Source organism: Schistocerca cancellata, chromosome 5 (genome assembly GCF_023864275.1).
Source record: "Schistocerca cancellata isolate TAMUIC-IGC-003103 chromosome 5, iqSchCanc2.1, whole genome shotgun sequence".
Classification (NCBI taxonomy): domain Eukaryota; kingdom Metazoa; phylum Arthropoda; class Insecta; order Orthoptera; family Acrididae; genus Schistocerca; species Schistocerca cancellata.
The window spans coordinates 502,900,721-502,921,771 of NC_064630.1; the positions used below are offsets into that span (position 1 = coordinate 502,900,721).

The following is a 21,051-nucleotide window of genomic DNA, read 5'->3' on the forward strand; positions in this document are numbered from 1 at the left end:
CATGGAAACTGCAGCACTGACACCTTGCGACCTTAGTAAGGCGTTTCACCTGTTCCAAGTATTTATAAATGATTAAAGCTCTAATGGACAATACTTGCAATTTGCAGATGTCACAACTCTTTCCTCGAAAGGTATTGATGCCAGCAAGGCTCGAGAAGAAATAGATGCTTAGTTTGTCTCTACAAAGGAATGATTTGTTATAAACAATATGAAAGTAAATGAAGAAAAAACGTCAAAATTGGTTTGTATTCTCAGTTTCATAGAATGCCTAAAAAGTGCAGGAATTGTGAAGCTTCTGGGGTTCATGGTGGGTGGTAAACTCTTTTGTCAAGAACACATTGCACTTGTATGTGACAAACTGTCACGAGTAATATACCTCCTGAGGAAACGGAAGCGTACAATAACTGATCAGTATCTGCTGAAATTATATTATTCACTGTTCCACAGCCAAATCAGCAATGGCCCATTACTATAAGTTCATTCCACAGGCTGCAAGAAACTACTTCTACTACTGACGCTGCTGCTATTACTAAAAAAAAAAGAAAAGCTACAATATAAAGATCATAATATCAAGCAGGAAACTGGACTATAATAAACCTATCTTCATTCATCTAGGAGTTATGACAATTTTCAGTCAATGTGTCTTCTCCTCTTTCATGTACGTGAAAGAAAATCATGAAACATTCACCAACAAAAGTGATATCCACAATTATAACACATGCAATAAAGAACACGTAGATATCCGAAGCTGTCGACTCTCTCTGACACAGGGCAGTTTTCCAATAGTGGCCATTAAAATTTTCAGCCATTTAAATACTGAAATGCAGTCCTTGGACTTGGAGACATTTCAACGAAACATGTCGCGAAACCAATGCCAAAAACTACCATACAGTTTAAATTATTTCTTTGACAGTGAAAGAGAAGATTGGACTTTCTGAACAATGCACTGCCATATCAAATGAAGTGAAAATGTACTTTTTAAAAATTTCTCACTCTATATGTCATTAAGTGTTTTGCTGTACTCAAGTAAATTTGTTCTGTATTATTATGCATATGTATGGTAATTTGTTTTTGTATTATAATGCTTGTGTAGTCTTAATCTTGAAACACTGACACAGTCTATCCAGTCTAGACAGGCGAATAATGTGCTGTGGTAATAATTGAACCTATTGCTTGTCCACTATCTGTCGGTGCAGAAAACAAATTTGAGGGCCAAGCGATAGCACTCTCGTACAGTAACCTCAAAGTTTGTGTAATGTTTTCACGAACTGATGAAGTTCTATGGCCATCTGTGTTCGCAACTTGTGTTACAAAAAATAAATAGCAAACAAAATGCCAGAAACATGAAGACAAATCAAACTGGTGCCCATGGTGGCTGCTTAAGGAAATCCAATATTCGAACATAAATTAATTTCACGAGTTGCAAGGCGAACTCGACAACTGGGGTAATTATTTGAGAAAGGTTTTAGAAACGTGTAATTATCGTTTGACACTCATAACTCCTAGTATAATGCCGAAAATCTTGTGTGAGGAGAGGAATTTCTCCACATAAGTGGATGAGGTGACGTTAAGATTCTTGGCAATAGGAGCTGCAAACATCTAACATTTGCTACTGCAGTTTCAAAACAAGCATTGACTGAAATCATACTCAACACAAGTGAACTATTTACGCTGTCCTTAAGGATGATTTCGTGAAGGCAAGTAAAGTACTGTACCGCAATTTCCGCAAGTTAGACATCATATTGTAAGTCGAGATTTTTAATTCCCTGCAACATTCGCACCAAAACATAAAATTCCTTTCTGAACTCTACATAGGGATTCATAGTATATCTGGAAAGTTTTACTTCTGGTATTGAGGTAGCGAAATCTACAGTTCACCTCTAAATCACTCTTGTAATGAACCACATATTACGTTAAGGAGTAAAATAAGGGTGGTAATAGATATGTCCCCGAAGGCCCTGTCACGATCTACTGCTATCATCCTAACACAATATTCTGACCACACTTTTTCTTAGAATAAATAAAGCCTATTATTTTTACGCCCCTGTCACAGCTCACATTAGAGTATGATATTGGACAGTACTAAGCGAAAGTATGCTAGTAGTCGCCTTGCAGCAGATCGAGTAGATTTCGTTATGTTGCTTAACTTTATGCGATAAACAGTCTGCAACTATTTTTTTATTACGTTCTGTTTTCTTGTTTCCCGTAGGGTCAACCAATGATTGTAATTCATCTGTTAAAGAATTACAAGCAGTAGCCATCTTATCCCTATCGCCGTATTCCCTGCTTTTAATTTCCCACAAACATGTATGACTCCTATACATTTCTATTAATTCGTCAATGAGCTATCTAGAACGCGGATGTGTATCTGCCATTCTAAAATTCACTCTACACACTCAGATGAGAAACAACTGAGTGAGAAAACTGAAACACATATTAGCTCCAGATTTGCTGCGATCTGTCCATACGTTCCAGCTTGTCTGCGAAGATGTGATTTGAACCCACAGATTTGAGCTATTTCGCCCAAACCTCCAACTTTGCGCACATCTCTTATCTGCGCAAATCTCCTATGCACATGCAAGGATCTATCTGAGCAGATGTTATGTGTGCCGACAGGTTGTTGCCTTTGGGCAGGCCTTTACCTCGACTGCTATAATCTCCCAAAGTACGGATGCGTATCAACCATTTTAGATTTCACTGTGGGTGCAAAGACGAGAAACACTATACTGAACAAAGCATGTACGATGTGTCTGTGCAGATGTTACTTGTGGAAAAATTTGTGAAGTAGGGTCGTTGCATGTTGACAACGATCTACTCTAAAAATCTGAAAAAAATTGTTTAAGCTGTCTACATATAACTTAATAAATGAATTCGTATGGTGAGATGGTTCCTTAGGGATAGGCATAGTCAATTTTCATCCTTTCCTCGTTTGATTTTGCCTGTATTTCTACCGTCCTCGTTTTGAAAAAGTCGTAAAATGTTCTTAATTTTGTTTCCTTCTTTCCAGTAAACTGACGCCATCATTGCAGCAAAAAAACTACTTGAGAAACATTTACCTCATGATTTTTTTTAAAAAATATATTGAAAAACAACGGATTCTTGAGTTAGGAAAATAGAAGTCATGTTTTTTATTTGCTTACGAATAACAGCTAACCTACGTGATGTTATTGGTATCTTCTATTTGTAAATCTCTGCCTAATTGGTCGGTAAAGACAAAGCTATGATTCGCCTGGAACACAATATCATCACTACGATGGTTGTATTTTTTTAGTCAAAGAAGGGTTTTGGGCTTCGGTCGATCAGCTGAGGTCTTCAGCTCTATATATATCTTTGAGCACATTCTGGTTCCTTGTTGTCAAAGTTTTGAAAACAGTAGAGGTGTTAGTAATCTCCGTGATGATTCATTCATCCCCACCATCTCTGTAGTCACATTCTTAGTCGCCATATTAAACCAAGTCATCACGTGACCAAAGAGTAAAGGTGCATGCGCCGGGTGAAATTAACAGTGCAACATTAATTTTGGAAATCTGGATTTACTGCGTTCGTATTACTTGTAACGATGGATACTCGCAAATTGACGGACGTTTTGAGAGCGACTATAGATCCAAATCAGAGGCAGCAGGCTGAAGAACAACTTGCCCAGGTACTGTAAAACATGTGTTTTCCTACAACGTTGCGCCGTCCTGCTCCTAATAAAAAATGTTTTACAGGTTGCTCCTAGTAGCAAGTAATCTACCTTATAGCGTTGTCGTAATATTAACAAAAGGAAGAAAACTTGGTTTGGTAGTGTTGGTTGCTAACGTACAGTCGTTCCACTAGTATTTTTTCCCCTATTTATGTTGATTTTTTGTGTTGTATTGTTTTATCGGTATTTTGTGATTGCCCCTGTTGTAGATTTAATTCGTTAAAGTTGCAGTAAGTTAGCAAAGTAGTTGTTGTTTATAGAGTAATGGTACACTTGTAAAGGTATGAAAAACGTGTTTTACGCGTGCTTGTCTGGGCGGCATGTCTTGATTTCTTTATGTCGCGCGTGATTTTTCTTAAAGTCGTGCGGACACTTCCACAGTCTTTTGCTTGTTCGTTGTCTTGTAATAGAAAATTATATTAAAGTCGTGTGATTGCAGATAGGCCTACTATTTTGTATAGTAATTTTAACAAAGTTAAGGAAAAGATCCTTTTGTGATATGTGACTTTCAGTGATTGCCAAATACAACTAATTCCGAAAATTTGTTCGAAGGCAGTCTGTTGTTTTAATCGATAATTTGATGTTGCATATAAATTCGTAGTGTATTGCAATATCATGTCTACTTGTATGTTACTAAATGTGAATAAAATAAGAGTGGCTATTTCTTAAAATCATATTACATCTGTTGCTGCTTTTACTTATTTGGTAAAAGGAGATAAAAATTCTAGCAGCATGCTTCTTAAAGAGGTTGCTTTCTCATTTCCAGTGGTAGGTCCTCTAAGAGAGATACTGCTGTGTGTCAAGGATACCATGTAGATTTCTTTATAGGTAAATACTTTCAAAGTATCTTGTATTATGTGACTCACTTGAGGTGGTTTGAACAGTTTTACCATTTGATGAATTTTGAAAACAATCCACTGGTCCACTGCAAGCTAGTAAACTATTATTATTACTCTTTGCACGATGTACCTCATACAAGTAGATTTATTTTACATTGTAATGTCATTCTTTATCAAAGTATTGACTCTCATGTGGCTAGTTACTTGCTGATATCATCTTCAGCCCGTTTGTCAGATATTTGTTGTGAAATGAAAGCAACATACCCATAAACTGTTTAAAGTTTTTGTAGTTTTGTTGATTTAAACTCGATTCCGTCAGCATTGATGGACAAGAAAGTCTATGCTGAATTCGTTGTTCTGAAGCCAACCACACAGATGCTTCATTATGTGACTATCGTGAATGGAAAGAGTATATGTTCACACAATAGTGAGTAAATCGAGCAAGCAGAGTGAATGGGATGTTGTCATGGAACTTTGGCATTAAAACACTTTATCTATGAAAGTAAATGCAGTTTTATTTGTATTTTCCTCACAGTTCTTGATTATACTGCACACGGAGTCATTTAAATCACATAATCAGTATAGCAATAACAATGTGACTGAATACGTTGAACATGAGTTTCCAGCAATATCTACATTGTTCTCACATTAGAAAATTTGAATTATTGTGGACTCTTCAAAAGATTGTAAGGTACCTACATGACAATGTATAGTCCACAGAGTGCTTTGGAACCACCCCAGGGATTGACAGGCTATGGTGGTGATCCTGTGTACTGCTTAGCCTCAATCTTATGGAAGCCATCATATGAACAGAAGATAATGTGGTGGTGTTAGTCCTACACCATTAAAAAATATCTTCACAGAAACTCCCAAATTTAGTTTTAATTTATGTAATAATTATAATTAGCACTGTTATATAACAGTGTGAAGCCAATTCACTATATTATGCTTAAATTTATGTACTTGAAATATTTTTACTTTCCTCATCTCACCCTGTGGGATCCATGGTACACAAACAATATAATTTGTCACAGTACCTCCTCAGAATGAATTAAAAATTTGTGTTTTAAAAGAAACATCGGCTTTAGCACTTATGTCATAGGCTGTTCTCTGTGTAGCTGGAGAAAAGGCATTGTAGAATATCAGAACTGCTGCCTATAATGTGAAAGAATCAAATTTATATATGACACAGATAAGTAGATACGTATGACACATTGACTCGTCCCACAACAGACAAATGTTCGCTCTTCAGTAGAAAATGCTATATTATATCTATTGAATGGCAACTAGTTGTTTTCCTATTTCATGAACATTTGTACGCCAGAAAAATATTTGAGCCAGATGCATGTCTGCTAATGTTGTAAGCTGGTTAGTTATTGGTTAAATAACAATACAAAATTTGATAAGTAGCTTTTGAATCTCAAGGAAACGTGATCTCTACCTGTAGCCTATTGAAGATCGTTTGTAAAGAAATTAAGGGTCCTTACAAAAAATATAAACAGTAGTTAAATGGGATGGACAATTTCGCAGATGAAGTGCATTGTCTCAAATAACATTCAGTGGCTAATGGAATTAATTTGCTCTCTTGTATATATATATATATATCTGTGCATCTTGAAGATGAAATCATTGAAATAGTTATTAATGAACAGAGCATACACCAAAGAAGCATAATTTGAAACTCACCATAGCAAAACTGTACGACAAGATTGAGCATGTGCTTCTCTCTGTTGCTTAGTACAACATCCATCAGAAGACAAATTACATCTGAGTCTGCAATTCTCAGTTATATTAAGACAACTGAAAATGAGATGGCAGCAGAGATATAATTTCTTAAGTGAGCCCTTAATTGACTGTGTAATATTGTTTGAGTGAAATAGATTAAACAAAACCATGAAACTGAATGGAAATAGTTATGTCACAGATGTGGTAGGTGCAATATATTACAGTTTGTTTCCATTGAAAATTAGATTTTTTGACAGCAGGTAGAGCATTCCTTTCATGAAACGTTATTGAGAAACTTTAACCAGAATCTGTGACAGACTGCAGAACCAACCTACTGTCACTGGCATATGTATCTTGTGGACCGTTAAGACAAAACAGGAGAAGACAAATCGGGTCGTGTACAGAAGCATATATGAAGTTGTTTTTTGCTCACGCCATTTGCAAGTGGAGCAGTAAAGAGGATGACTAACAGTGGTATAGAATACCCTTTGTTGTGCACCATGTTGTGGCTTGCGAACTATGTACGTAGGTGAGGGGATTACGGAAGTGTCAGATTCCACCCGTCTGCTTTGACCCATGACGTCATCAATATGGCGGAAATGACTATTCTAAGCATCTCCAATATAATATGATGTCACTACATACACATGGCAACAAACATGAAAATACATATAAATAAGACAATAACATGTCCCTCCAAGAATACAACCAAACTAATGGGACAACTGCGGGAAACTGGGGGTTTTAGGGAGGGGACAAGCTAAGTATAGCAGTAAAAATTAAATGCACCACAATCCCAAAATACACAAAATGACGAAAATGTACACAAAATCTACAGGAATTGGACACTTCCCCTGACCTATATAGATCAACGGCAGCTGATTATACCAAAACACCAACGCCCACAGCAGAAATTATGAAAATTGGAATCGGACGTTTCCCTTAAGCACAGTTGACGATACCAAAACACCAATACCTACATATAATGCTACGAAAATTGGAATCGGTCATTTCCCTTGTAGATCAACAATAACTATTGATACGAAAAAACCAACACCTACAACTACGAAAAACAAAACCAAAACCACAACACTTCAAAAATTTAAAAGTCAAACAACCCTACGTAAATTAAAACACATTCAATACACAATAAATACACAAAACGACTTGAGAAAAATAGACCCAAAAAAAAAAACACTTATCAGGTCGACCGAAGCGTATGATCCCACCCGTCCGCTTTGACCCGTGACATAAGGCTGTTGTGGTGTGTGACATCACGTCGGCGCGGAATTTAGTTTGTGAGAGTGGTGTGTTTGTAGGTGTCATTTTGATGTGATCGGTGGTGCTCTTTGGTTGTGTGTTGGTTTAGTTTGCAAGTGTGGCCTCGTGTGCGACTTTTGGTAAATTGCTTTTTTTTATGACTTTGGTAGGTATGTATATGACTGACAGTCAACAGTCTTCGGTTGTCGGCTATGATGGGGGACAGTGCGTTGTCTCTAATAAAATTTCTTCACTATTCGGATTTTTGTATGAAGTGTTTAGTATGTCATGAAGAAATGAGGCTTACTTAAAGTTCCGGTGTCTCGGACCAGCGACAGCTGTCTGTGGAGATGTCGTAAGGATAACGGGTCAAGGGAAGTGTTCGATCCCAATTTGAGATCAGGAGCTGCTGTGGAGCTGTATAGGTCAAGGGAAATGTCCGATTCCAGATGATATTGTGTTTAGTGGTATTTGGGGAGTTTTGTGATGTCTGTTTTTTTATATCGTTTTGCATGATTTTGTATGGCGGTGGGTGTCTAAATTTGTTTATATTTATATAATAGAAAGAAACATTCCACGTGGAAAAAATATATTAAAAAAGATGCTGTGACTTACCAAAGTGCTAGTAGATAGACACAATAAAAAACACACAAATATCAAGCTTTTGCAACCCATGGTTGCTTCATCAGGAAAGACGGAAGGAGAGGGAAACACGAAAGGATGTGGGTTTTAAGGGAGAGGGTAAGAAGTCATTCCAATCCTGGGAGCGGAAAGACTTACCTTAGGGGGGGGGGGGGGGGGGGAAGGGACAGCAATTTATACAGAAACAAGCAGACATGTGTAAAGGCAAAGAGTTTGGGCAAAGATGTCAGTCGAGGCGGAAGTACAGAGGCAAAGATGTTGTTTAGTGACAAGTGATGTACGAGAGGCGGCAACTTGAAATTAGCGGAGGTTGAGGCCAGGTGGGTAACAGGAAGAGAGGATATATTGAAGGGCAAGTTCCCATCTCCGGAGTTCTGATAGGTTGGTGTCAGTGGGAAGTATCCAGATAACCCGGACCGTGTAACACTGTGCCAAGATGTGCTGGCCATTCACCAAGGCATGTTTAGCCACAGGGTAATGCTCATTACCAACAAACACAGTCTGCCTGTGTCCGTTCATGCGAGTGGACAGTTTGTTGCTGGTCCTTCCCACATAGGAGGCTTCACAGTGTAGGCAGGTCAGTTGGTAAATTACGTGGGTGCTTTCACACGTGGCTCTGCCTTTGATTGTGTACACCTTCCGGGTTACAGGACTGGAGTAGGTGGTGGTGGGAGGGTGCATGGGACAGGTTTTACACCAGGGCCGGTTACTTGTGTAGGAGCCAGAGGGTAGGGAAGGTGGTTTGGGGATTTTATAGGGATGAACCAAGAGGTTCCGAAGGTTAGGTGGACGGCGGAAAGACACTCTTGGTGGAGTGGGGAGGATTTCATGAAGGATGGATCTCATTTCAGGGCAGGATTTGAGGTAAAGAACCTTGTCTGTTAGGGACAATCCGCAGCTCGTGGTCTTGCGGTAGTGTTCTCGCTTCCTGCACACGGGGTTCCGGGTTCGGTTCCCGGCAGGGTCAGGGATTTTCTCTGCCTCGTGATGACTGGGTGTTGTGTGTTCTTCATCACCATTTCATCATTATTGACTCGCAAGTCGCCGAAGTGACGTCAACTAAAAAGGACTTGCAATACGGCGGCCGAACTTCCCCGCATGGGGCCTCCTGGCCAACAATGCCATACGATCATTTCATTTCATTTTTTTGGTAGGGTCATAATTGGGGAGAAATGTAGTATTTTTTTAATGGTAGGTACAATTGCATTGAACATTTTTCAAGAGTGTGATGGCTAAGCAGTAGTGTGTTAATGTAGTTCCCATGGTTCACAGTACCCTTAAGGACAGGAGCTTTATAAGTTCAGGAAATCATCCTAACATGCACTGTGCAAGTGTAGTGCAAGATTGGGTCAGGTGATAAAGGATGTAGGTTTACTTTGTAAAGACTTCACAAAGGAAGACACCGTGGTAATAGTGGGTGGGGCAGCAACAGCATTGATAGGAACCGAAATTATTCACTTGAGAGTGACCTGGTAAAGATAGCTTCAGCAACGAGACATACTGGTGCTGGGCTTGTCTGTTCTGTGTTGCCATGACCAGCCTCATTTAAACTCTTCTGTTGGGAGAGTTAATTTAGAGGTGGAATGGCTGCTTGGATCGGGTATGGGGTCTCATATCGTTGTGGTTCTGTTGACTCTATCAGCATGTGGGACTATACTAGGCATAGCCTCCACCTCAACGGGAAAGGGAAGGGAAGACTGTCTGGGCTAATAGCAAATAACTTGGGGGAGGACACTGTCACAAGTGGTAAAGTACCAGTGGTTACAAGTGACAGATCAGCAGTTTTTTTATGATAGGAAGGGCAGAAACAAAAGTTGTTCATAGATAGGCTGAAAATGACATTCACATTGATAAAACAGGCAGCCAGAAAGCAAATTTTAATGCGCACAATTCATGCAGACAGCCTCCCGTTGGAACTAAAGATGCTCAAAAATGGCAGGAAAATTAGGTTCATCCAATTGTAATTTAGCTACTGCACAAAATCAGCTATCACTATAGCATCAGAATATCCGAGGAGTAAGTGGTAAGCTTAATGAGTTGCTTATTTGTGTTGAAGAATTAGACTTGTGCAAACCACTTAATATAATCAACCTCTCTGAACATCATGTGACCACTGGTATAGATACGTTAAATGTTACAGGATTCAAGTTGGCTTCTTATTTCTGTAGAGGAAATATGGAAAAAGGAGGAGTAGCCATATTTGTCAGAAACTGTTGTGATTTCAAGAATATTAATATTAACAAATTTTGCATTCGGGAGGACGACTGTTCAATCCTGCATCCGGCCATCCTGATTTAGGTTTTCCGTGATTTCCCTAAATTGCTCCTGGCAAATGTCGGGATGGTTCCTTTGAAAGGGCACGGTCGACTTCCTTCCCTAATCCGATGAGACCGATAACCTCGCTGTTTGGTCTCCTCCCTCAAACAACCGAACCGAATAAATTGCTCAGAGCAGCACTTAGAAGCTTGGGCAAGAGTAGTATTATTTCATAAGTCCTTTATAATAGGTATTACAGATCTCCTTCAGGACATTTTAACCTCTTCATAAAAAATCTGGAAGCTCTGCTGTCCCACCACATAGCAAAAACAAGGAAATAGTGGTTGCTGGAGATTTTAATGTGGATTTATTGAAAAGCTTTGTCAGTGAACAATTATTGCAGTCAGTAACACTATCATTCAATTTAGTTCGTACTGTGAACTTTGCTACTAGGATATGTAAATGCTCTGAGGCTGCTATTGATAATATCTTTGTAGACAAATCTAGGGAAAAAGTTATATCACAAAACCAATAGTAAATGGGCTATCTGATCATGACATGCAGCATCTTGTGTTAAATGTTGAAACTTGTAAAGATAAAAGAATCTATTAAATCTTGAGTACAGGAGGGTAATAAGTAAAAAATTGAGAGATTCAGGAAATTGCTCAAAGACATGGACTGGATAGTTGTTTACAATACATCTGACTCAAATGGAAAATACAAAGCATTCGTTAATAGAGTTGCCTCCACTTTTGAGAATTGTTTTCCCCTAAAGGTAACTCAACTCACACCAAGTCAAAAAATAAGCTGTGGGTTACACAAGGAATAAAGATATCATGTGGGACAAAAGGGAGACTCTATCTACTATCTAGGAACAGCTCTGAGGTTAGAATTGTAATGCATTACAGAGAATACTGCAAAATATTGAAGCAAGTAATCCAGTAATGGAAGAAGCTTTATTATGAGAAAAAGATAATTACATCAGGTAACAAAATAAAAACTGGGATATTGTGAAGACAGAGACAGGGGAGGCCAAAAAGGAAGAGGAACATATAGCTCTAAAAATAAATGAAACTTCGGTGACAAGTACAGTTAATGTTGCAAACCTCTTAAGCAACTACTTTATTTCTGTTACTGACAGCTTGGGGTTACCAGGTTCGGTGAACAGTGCAATAGAGTATCTGAGACAAGTCTTTAAAAATAACTTCAGTAAAATGGAAATGACACTCACATCTCCCAAAGAAGTAGCATCCATAATAAAATCCTTAAAATCTTAAGTATTCCAGTGGGTATGAACATATCAACAAAGTTAATCAAAGAGTGATAATGCAAGTGAAGTTCTATTGTGAGCTATTTGTGCGATCAATCTCTTATCAGTGGAACATTTCCAGACTGGCTAAAATATGCTGGAGTTAAGCCTCTTTACAAGAAGGGGGTAAAGAGATACCATCAAACTATCGACCAATTTCTCTTTTGCCGACTTTCTCAAAAACATTTGAAAAGGTTGTGTTCAAGCAATCTCCTTAAGTAAATGACTGCAAATGATATATTGTCCAAGTCACAGTTTGGATTTCTGAAGTGTTCTGATATAGAGAACTTACAGTGAGAAAACTTAATTTATTAGATAATAAACTACAGGCTACTGGCATTTTCTGTGATCTGTCAAAAGCCTTTGACTGTGTGAACCACAGCAAACTCCTAAGTAAATTAGAGTATTATGGTGTCACCGGCAATGCTGCGAATGGTTCGAGTCTTATCTAACAGGAAACAAAATACCTGTGCAGTAAGCAGTCAGTCTTCATCTGATTGGGAATTAATTACATGTGGTGTTCCTCAAGGTTCCATTTTGGGTCCATTGCTTTTTCTTGTGTGTATTAATAAAATTTTCACTGACAGCCAGTTCTTTGTCATTAAATTTTGTGAAGACCCACTATATGCAGTTCAGAACTTGTAAGAGATTTCCTTCCTGCATGAGTATAACATATGAAGACATGCAGATCGAAGAGGTTGACAGTGTTAAATTTCTGGGATAACAACTTGATAATAAATTCAGTTGGGAAGAGCATACCACAGAATTGCTTAAGCGCCTAAATAAGTCTGTACTTGGTGTGAGAATGATGTCAGATGTAGGAGATATAAATATAAGAAAACTTGCGTACTTTGCTTACTTCCATTCTATTATGTCCTATGGGATCATATTCTGGGGCAACTCATCAAACAGAGCAAAAGTTTTTAGGGTGCAAAAGCGTGTGATAAGAATCATTTGTGGCATAAATTCAAGAATGTCTTGTAGAAACCGGTTTCTGGGAACTTTGTATTGTAACCACTGCTTCTCAGTATATTTATTCTTAATGAAATTTGTTGCAAGTAATACATCTCTATTTCCAACCAATATTCAGTACACAGTATCAATACTAGGAATAAGAACAATCTACATAAAGGCCTAATAAAATTCCTTACTTTGGTCCAAAAAGGGGTCCAATATTCAGGAACACACATTTTTAATAAATTGCCAGCAACCATCAAAAACTTGGTTTCAGATAAAGCACAGTTTAAACAGAGTTTGAAAGTCTTTTTGATAGGCAACTCCTACTCCATAGATGAATATCTTAACAGAGACTGTTAAGTCAGCTTAAGTAAAAATATGTTAGATTTCAATTTTTACAACTGTTTTTCACAACAGTCAAGATTAGGTATTTTGCGTATGATAACTTTATTAATAGTGGATAACAATGTTTCATTCTGACAGTGTCTTAATTCTGTAAATATTAGCTGTCCCAGTTTACTGCACTTTATTAGCTTATTTTCGACTATCTCCTGACAAATGATCAGGTTAGTAAGTATTATATTGAAATGTTTTATGGTTTTATGTCATATGTTCTGACATATTCTACACCCCTGAGAATCATCTCATTTTTTGGGTCTATGGAATGAAAACTGAATCTAATTTAAACTGTGTTCTGAAGGTTATTTGGTACTAGTACAAAACATGATTGCAAATTAAATTATTTTGAATTACTCTGCAATCTTAACAATTACATCACTGAAGACTCTGATACTTACATGTTTCTATCTGTTAGGCATGTACTTGATGAGAATATACTATTTTTTTTAATGATACTGCATTTTTATTTTGCCTCTCTTCAGATAATAGTGTAGCGAAGGTTGCCAACTTTCTCCATATGCAGAACACGTGTAATGTGATATCTGTTGCTGCATCTTGTGTACTTTCTGATTTTTGAAGGACTTTTCATTTTCATTTAGTGCCTACATATTGCACAAAAAACACGAAAGTTGATGTTGGACCCTCTGTATATATTTAATATGTTTGTGGTTGTTTGGTTTTATTGTCGATGATTTGTAAGTGCACTTCTGTCGTAAATGTTGTTAACGTCATTATATGTTTTTGTTTTGATTAGCTTCTGATGCTTTTAGCTTACCCTGCTATCTTTTTTAGCCACAATTTTTCATAATCTGGTTGCTTAAAAGTGAATGCTCAGTCCCTTCTCATATTATCTGCAGTGAAACAGTTACCATATGATATCAAAACTGGAGAAACCTTTTATCAAAGTCCACATTGTTTGTGCATTACAGATAGGGAAGAGATTGTGCTTGCTAGAGTGGAGAGTAAGATAATTTTTCCTGTGTTTAACTCTTACATGGAAGAAATAATATAAGAAAGTGAACTTAAAGATATTATTAATTGAAAATTTCGTAACTGAGTTCTTTGGCATTTCTTTTTATATTGATGATGGTTGCAAATCTTAATTTTCTACTTCTTTGTGTTTCAGATACATAAAATAATTGGTTTTGCACCTTCGCTTCTACAAGTAGTGATGTTGTCTGATGTTGATATGCCCGTGCGCCAAGCTGGTAAGTGTGCAATGAATCTGTTTTTCATTGTCATTCTAATGGTGAAATCTGAAATATCTTTAAATTTAGAATGAATTGTAGCTAAAAGTCTTTGCTGCAGAATGTGCAAGTTTGAATATTTTTGGAGCACAGTTTAATTACTTGTTTTTACATTTCACATGAAATAATGACATGTAATTTGCTTTGTTAAAATGTGTAATCTCTGCTTTTGCTCACAAACAGTAATTTATAATAAACCACAAAAAAATGCACCACCCTTCTGTCCTACGTAGTTTCGACTGTAGGCAATCTGTGTAATGGAGGTGAAAGTAAGTTTGGATTCTCAGTCCACTTCAGTAGAGCTGCTACGTCCCCAGTTGTGAATGGGATAATGTAGCTGATATTCCCTTTTCATACTAACAAGCATCGGAGGATAATTTCAAGCTTAGACCAGGCAAGCATTGTCATTTTATGGTGAGAAGAAGTTGCAGAATAGAATATTGCCTGCTTAATTGGTGTACACCACAGCTTCACCATTTGATCATTCATACATTATCACAAGTCATAAAATATTGAAGGCCTGCCTTGTAGTAGTTGTCTATGTTCAACACCACCACCTGGAATCTACTTATAACTAGTAGGTACCCCAAGGAGAATGCGACAAAACTGTGTAGTCTTTTTGAGGCATCTGGGATGACTGTGTCAATCCTGACAGTGCACAGTTGTCTGCACAGGGCCATTTGGCTTCTGTGTGTCCATTAAGAATGGCAGTACAAACCTCCAAGCACCATAGCTCACAGACGTAGCACAGGGGCAATACCTGTATTGAAAGTTTGATTAATGTGGTGGGGGCCCTCTTCACTGCAATGTGCATTCTTTGTATAATATCTCATGACTGTCGTAAAAGTCTGTGTAGACGGTTAGGACCAGTTAATGTCTCAGATGCACAGTTTTTTGTTTAACGGGGAAAGGGTCAGTCATGTTTCGAGCTAGTATGTGCAACTGTCTTGACATCTCTCATCGCTACTGCATAACTAGGGGGTGAAGGTAAATTTGAGGGCTGTGCAGCATTGGAACAAAATCCTCCTACCTATTGTCCACTTCTCGGGGCTCAGCATTTAGTTGCTGGGTACGGACTTGGCGACACCAGGGTCCCTGAGCCGGGGAGTGGGAAGTGCCACCATTCCTCAATACCGTAAGCTCTGAGCGTGCTTAAACGACCACTGTAAGGCGCGACGGTGGAACGTTCTACGGTACATAGCCCGGGGATCTTGGCTTAACTGCCTAGGTCACGAGGATGGTATAAACCTCTATAAAAAAAACCTCAATCTCAAGGTGTGCTGCGCACCGAGAAGACGCATGGCTGTTTAGGTAGAACAGTTGCTAGCGGGCGACCTCTGGGGAACCTGCTGCACCCCCCCCCCCCCCCCCCACAGTTGTATTAGGCTTACCCAGGCAAGCGGGGCTCTGTCTGGGTGGACATACCTCTCCCTAGCTGCTCGTGGGACCACCATGAAAAGAAATACGAATAGTGCACAAGCACGAGTCTCTAAGAAAGGAAAGATCAATGCTTTAAAGTATGACCCCCATTCGTTCCCTTCCCTGCCCACACTAGGGGAGGAACAGCAGACTAAATTACCTGGTGCGACGTATTCTCCTTGATTTCTGGTTTGCAGCCGAACAGATGGGGACACCTTTCTGACCACAAAGCCTCAGTTTTTTGTGGAAAATTCAGAGGACAAGTTTGGAGAAGTTGAGGGCATGTCTAAAATGAGGTCTGGAGCAGTCCTCATACAGACAGCATCCCCAGCACAGTCACGCCCCCCCCCCCCCCCCCTCTTTTTGTGGATACGTGCGTAGCGAGCACGGGACCCCGAGCTAATGTGGCCCTTCCTTCCTTCCCAGGCTGCATACCTTTCCTTTCTGCATCCTTCCCCATCCCCCATCTACGCCCCCCCCCCACCCCCACCTCCGCCTGTTTCCTTCCTTTTCTCCCCTCTGGGAGTATGTTTTGTGCCTACGTCCGGAGACGGATGCTCGGAAATGTAACACATTCTTCGCTTTCTCTGCTTGCAAGTCTCCATCCTTCCTTTGTCCTTCTCTTTTCCTTACCTCTTCTCTTTACCCTTTTCTCCGCTGCGGCATTTGCGACCTCTCTTCTTTCCTTTCCCTTTCTTTGTTTTTCCCTTTCTTTGTTTTTCCCTTTCTTTGTTTTTCCCTTTCTTTGTTTTTCCCTTTCTTTGTTTTTCCCTTTCTTTGTTTTTCCCTTTCTTTGTTTTTCCCTTTCTTTGTTTTTCCCTTTCTTTGTTTTTCCCTTTCTTTGTTTTTCCCTTTCTTTGTTTTTCCCTTTCTTTGTTTTTCCCTTTCTTTGTTTTTCCTCCCTATGCGTGTCTGAAGGCCGACCCACGCATTTACATGCGTAATTCCCCACCCCGGGTAGACAGGTAGGACACATACGTACCCCCTGGTAACGGCCAGGCCCAGGGAGGGCCGAGCTGATACCTTCCAAAAGTGCCGATTGGTCCCTCCGTCCGTTTCTCGGGAGGTGTGACCTGAGGTGTGAACAATCACCTAAGGCTGGAGTGCCCTCAGAGAGGGCCCCCACTAGGAAGGAGCGCGCCATTGGAGACGCCGGTAATCACGGGGGAAACTTCCGCAATGGTTTCCTCATCTTCTACTATCTCTGCTCACAAGCGTAAGTTCAGTGAGTCTCAGCCACAGACAGTCCTTCCATCGTTGCCACAGTTCCTTGTTGTTTCTTGGTCTGACAAAGGTCACGACTTCTCCATGGTCAACCCTTTCATTATTCAGAAAGGTGTCGACGCAATTGCAGGTCCTGTAAAGTCTTGTTCCAGATTACGAAATGGCACCTTGTTGTTAGAAACAGTCAGTGCCCTCCAGGCACAAAAATTGCTGTGTACTTCACTGCTACACACCTTCCCTGTCCGGGTGGAAGCGCACTGCACTTTAAATTCATCACGTGGGGTCGTTTATACACGCTCCCTCGACGGATTGTCTGACAAGGAAATTCAACACTACCTGTCTGACCAGGGCGTAACGGCTGTTCATAGTCATTAAAAGGATTGACATGAACATCATTCCAACCCGTGCTGTCTTCTTGACATTTGACAAAGTTCAACTCCCATCGAAAATCAAAGCGGGCTATGAGATAATTTCTGTTCGCCCTTACATCCCAAACCCTATGCATTGCTATCGGTGTCAGCGGTTCAGTCACACCAGCCAGTCCTGTTCCAATCCGGCCAAATGTGTTACGTGTGGCAAGGATGCCCATGAGGGTGCTTGTCCACCTCCATCCCCTCATTGCATCAACTGTATGGGTGACCACGCTGCTTCATCTCGAGATTGCCCCATTTTTAAAGACGAAAAGCTCATTCAGGAAATCAGAATGAAGGAAAAGGTGTCGACCTTTGCTGCTCGAAAATTATTCGCCAGTCGAAAGCCCACTGTGCCTCAGACAGGAAAATACAGCACTGTCCTTGCCTCTCCTTGGCCAACAAAGGAGGCGGACACACAGACTTGTGATCTCACCTTTAGTGCCACGGTCGTCAGATCGGCCAGCGCAAAGATCGCCCGTTCAACCTCCCCACTTTAGCCTGCTCAATCTTTGGCTCACCCTTCATTGGGTTCTGCTAAATCTCGAGCCCAAAAGTCAGACACCAAGACTTCGAAAAAAGAGCATACTCGTGAAGATTTTTTACGTACCCCAACTTCACAACCATCGGTTCCTCCTTCATCTAAACATCATACACTCCTGGAAATTGAAATAAGAACACCATGAATTCATTGTCCCAGGAAGGGGAAACTTTATTGACACATTCCTGGGGTCAGATACATCACATGATCACACTGACAGAACCACAGACACATAGACACAGGCAACAGAGCATGCACAATGTCGGCACTAGTACAGTGTATATCCACCTTTTGCAGCAATTCAGGCTGCTATTCTCCCATGGAGACAATCGTAGAGATGCTGGATGTAGTCCTGTGGAATGGCTTGCCATGCCATTTCCACCTGGCGCCTCAGTTGGACCAGCGTTCGTGCTGGACGTGCAGACCACGTGAGACGACGCTTCATCCAGTCCCAAACATGCTCAATGGGGGACAGATCCGGAGATCTTGCTGGCCAGGGTAGTTGACTTACACCTTCTAGAGCACGTTGGGTGGCACGGGATACATGTGGACGTGCATTGTCCTGTTGGAACAGCAAGTTCCCTTGCCGGTCTAGGAATGGTAGAACGATGGGTTCGATGACGGTTTGGATGTACCGTGCACTATTCAGTGTCCCCTCGACGATCACCAGTGGTGTACGGCCAGTGTAGGAGATCGCTCCCCACACCATGATGCCGGGTGTTGGCCCTGTGTGCCTCAGTCGTATGCAGTCCTGATTGTGGCGCTCACCTGCACGGCGCCAAACACGCATACGACCATTATTGGCACCAAGGCAGAAGCGACTCTCATCGCTGAAGACAACACGTCTCCATTCGTCCCTCCATTCACGCCTGTCGCGACACCACTGGAGGCGGGCTGCACGATGTTGGGGCGTGAGCGGAAGACGGCCTAACGGTGTGCAGGACCGTAAGCCAGCTTCATGGAGACGGTTGCGAATGGTCCTCGCCGATACCCCAGGAGCAACAGTGTCCCTAATTTGCTGGGAAGTGGCGGTGCGGTCCCCTACGGCACTGCGTAGGATCCTACGGTCTTGGCGTGCATCCGTGCGTCGCTGCAGTCCGGTCCCAGGTCGACGGGCACATGCACCTTCCGCCGACCACTGGCGACAACATCGATGTACTGTGGAGACCTCACGCCCCACGTGTTGAGCAATTCGGCGGTACGTCCACCCGGCCTCCCGCATGCCCACTATACGCCCTCGCTCAAAGTCCGTTAACTGCATATACGGTTCACGTCCACGCTGTCGCAGCATGCTACCAGTGTTAAAGACTGCGATGGAGCTCCGTATGCCACGGCAAACTGGCTGACACTGACGGCGGCGGTGCACAAATGCTGCGCAGCTAGCGCCATTCGACGGCCAACACCGCGGTTCCTGGTGTGTCCGCTGTGCCGTGCGTGTGATCATTGCTTGTACAGCCCTCTCGCAGTGTCCGGAGCAAGTATGGTGGGTCTGACACACCGGTGTCAATGTGTTCTTTTTTCCATTTCCAGGAGTGTATTTCCAAGAAGGCTAATAAGAAACCCAGTTCTTCTCCTTCTCCGCCAAGGCGTGTCTCATCTACAGCACTACCTGGCGGTAACCACCCTCGGCCGTCTTCTGTGTCGCCGAGGCGCACTGCTGGCGGCCGATCGCTGGTGGCAGGAGCTGCTCCTGAACAACCTATGGATCAGGATCTTCTGCCTTCGGTGAATGCCATTCCATGCTGTCGGTCGCAAGCTCTGAGCAGTCGTTAAGTTGACGGCAACCTTAGTCACATTCCTCCATTTTCTGTTCATCCTATGTCCATTATCCACTGGAATATCCGCAGAATTCGAGCCAATCGGGATGAATTGTTGATCCTCTTACGATCCTACTCACCGGTCATCTTCTGTCTTCAGGAAACAAAGCTGCGCCCCCACGACTGCTTTGTTCTCCCCCATTTTCAGTCCGTCCTATTCGATCTCCCCTCTGTTGAAGGCACTCCAGCACATGGAGGACTTATGATTCTTCTCCATGATACTCTCCATTATCACCCAATCCCCTTAAACACTTCCTTCCAAGCTGTTGCTGTCCGTCTCTCCCTTTCTGGATACACCTTCTCTCTTTTTACTGTATACATTCCATCGTCCACACCAATGGCACGAGCTGATCTCCTTCATCTTCTTGGTCAGCTTCCACCCCCTCCTATTTGCTGGTTGGGGACTTCAATGCCCACCACCTGCTTTGGGGATCTCCACATCCTTGTCCGCGTGGCTCACTATTGATAGATGTCTTCCACCAAGCAGATCTTGTTTGCCTCAACACTGGGGACCCTACATTTTTGTCTGCCTCCACGACAAATTTCTCTCATTTGGACCTTTCAGTCAGTACTGTTCTGCTAGGTCGGCACTTCGAATGGTTCGCCCTTGATGATACACACTCGAGTGACCACTTTCCATGTGTCCTTAGACTGCAGCCTCAACTGCCATATATGCGCCCGCGACGCTGGAAGTTTGCCCAAGCCGATTTGACACTTTTTTTTGTCTCTAGCGACATTCGATGACCGTCACTTTCCTAGCGTCGACAATGAGGTCACACATATTACAGACGTTATTCTTACAGCTGCGGAACGTTCAATACCATGCACCTCCGAATTGCCCCGGCGCCCCCCAGTTCCTTGGTGGAACGAGGCACGCCGTGACGCAATACGTGAGCGGCGACATGCTCTTCACGTTTTCCGCCACCATCCTACTTTGGCCAACTGTATCCGCTATAAGCAGTTCCGTGCGCGGTGCCGTCGCGTCATCCGCGATAGCAAGAAGGCAAGCTGGGACTTCTTTACTAGCTCATTTAACACCTTCACTCCCTCCTCGGAAGTTTGAAGTCGGCTCCAACAGTTATCAGGCGCGCCTAGTTTCTCCCCGGTCTCTGGGCTCACTGTCGCGCATGATACGTTAGTGGACCACGTCGCAATTTTTAACTCATTGGGTCAACACTTTGCTGAGATATCAAGCTCTTCAAATTACCCGCCAGCGTTTCTCCCGAAGAAACGTGCAGCGGAAGTGCAACCTCTTGCTTTCTCCTCTCAAAATCGCGAAAGCTATAATACTGTTTTCTCCATGCAGGAACTCCAACATGCA

At 41.6% G+C, this 21,051-nt stretch overlaps 1 protein-coding gene across 1 annotated transcript in view; it reads left to right on the forward strand.

Annotated features, from left to right (window-relative positions):
- Positions 1 to 3,438: 3,438 nt before the first annotated feature.
- Positions 3,439 to 21,051, forward strand: part of LOC126188959 (importin-7) — a gene marked incomplete in the record, with an annotated part of 145,515 nt that continues 127,902 nt past the window's right edge. The window contains 2 exon segments of the mRNA XM_049930718.1: positions 3,439 to 3,643; positions 14,199 to 14,280. Coding sequence (XP_049786675.1) covers positions 3,560 to 3,643; positions 14,199 to 14,280 — 166 coding nt within the window.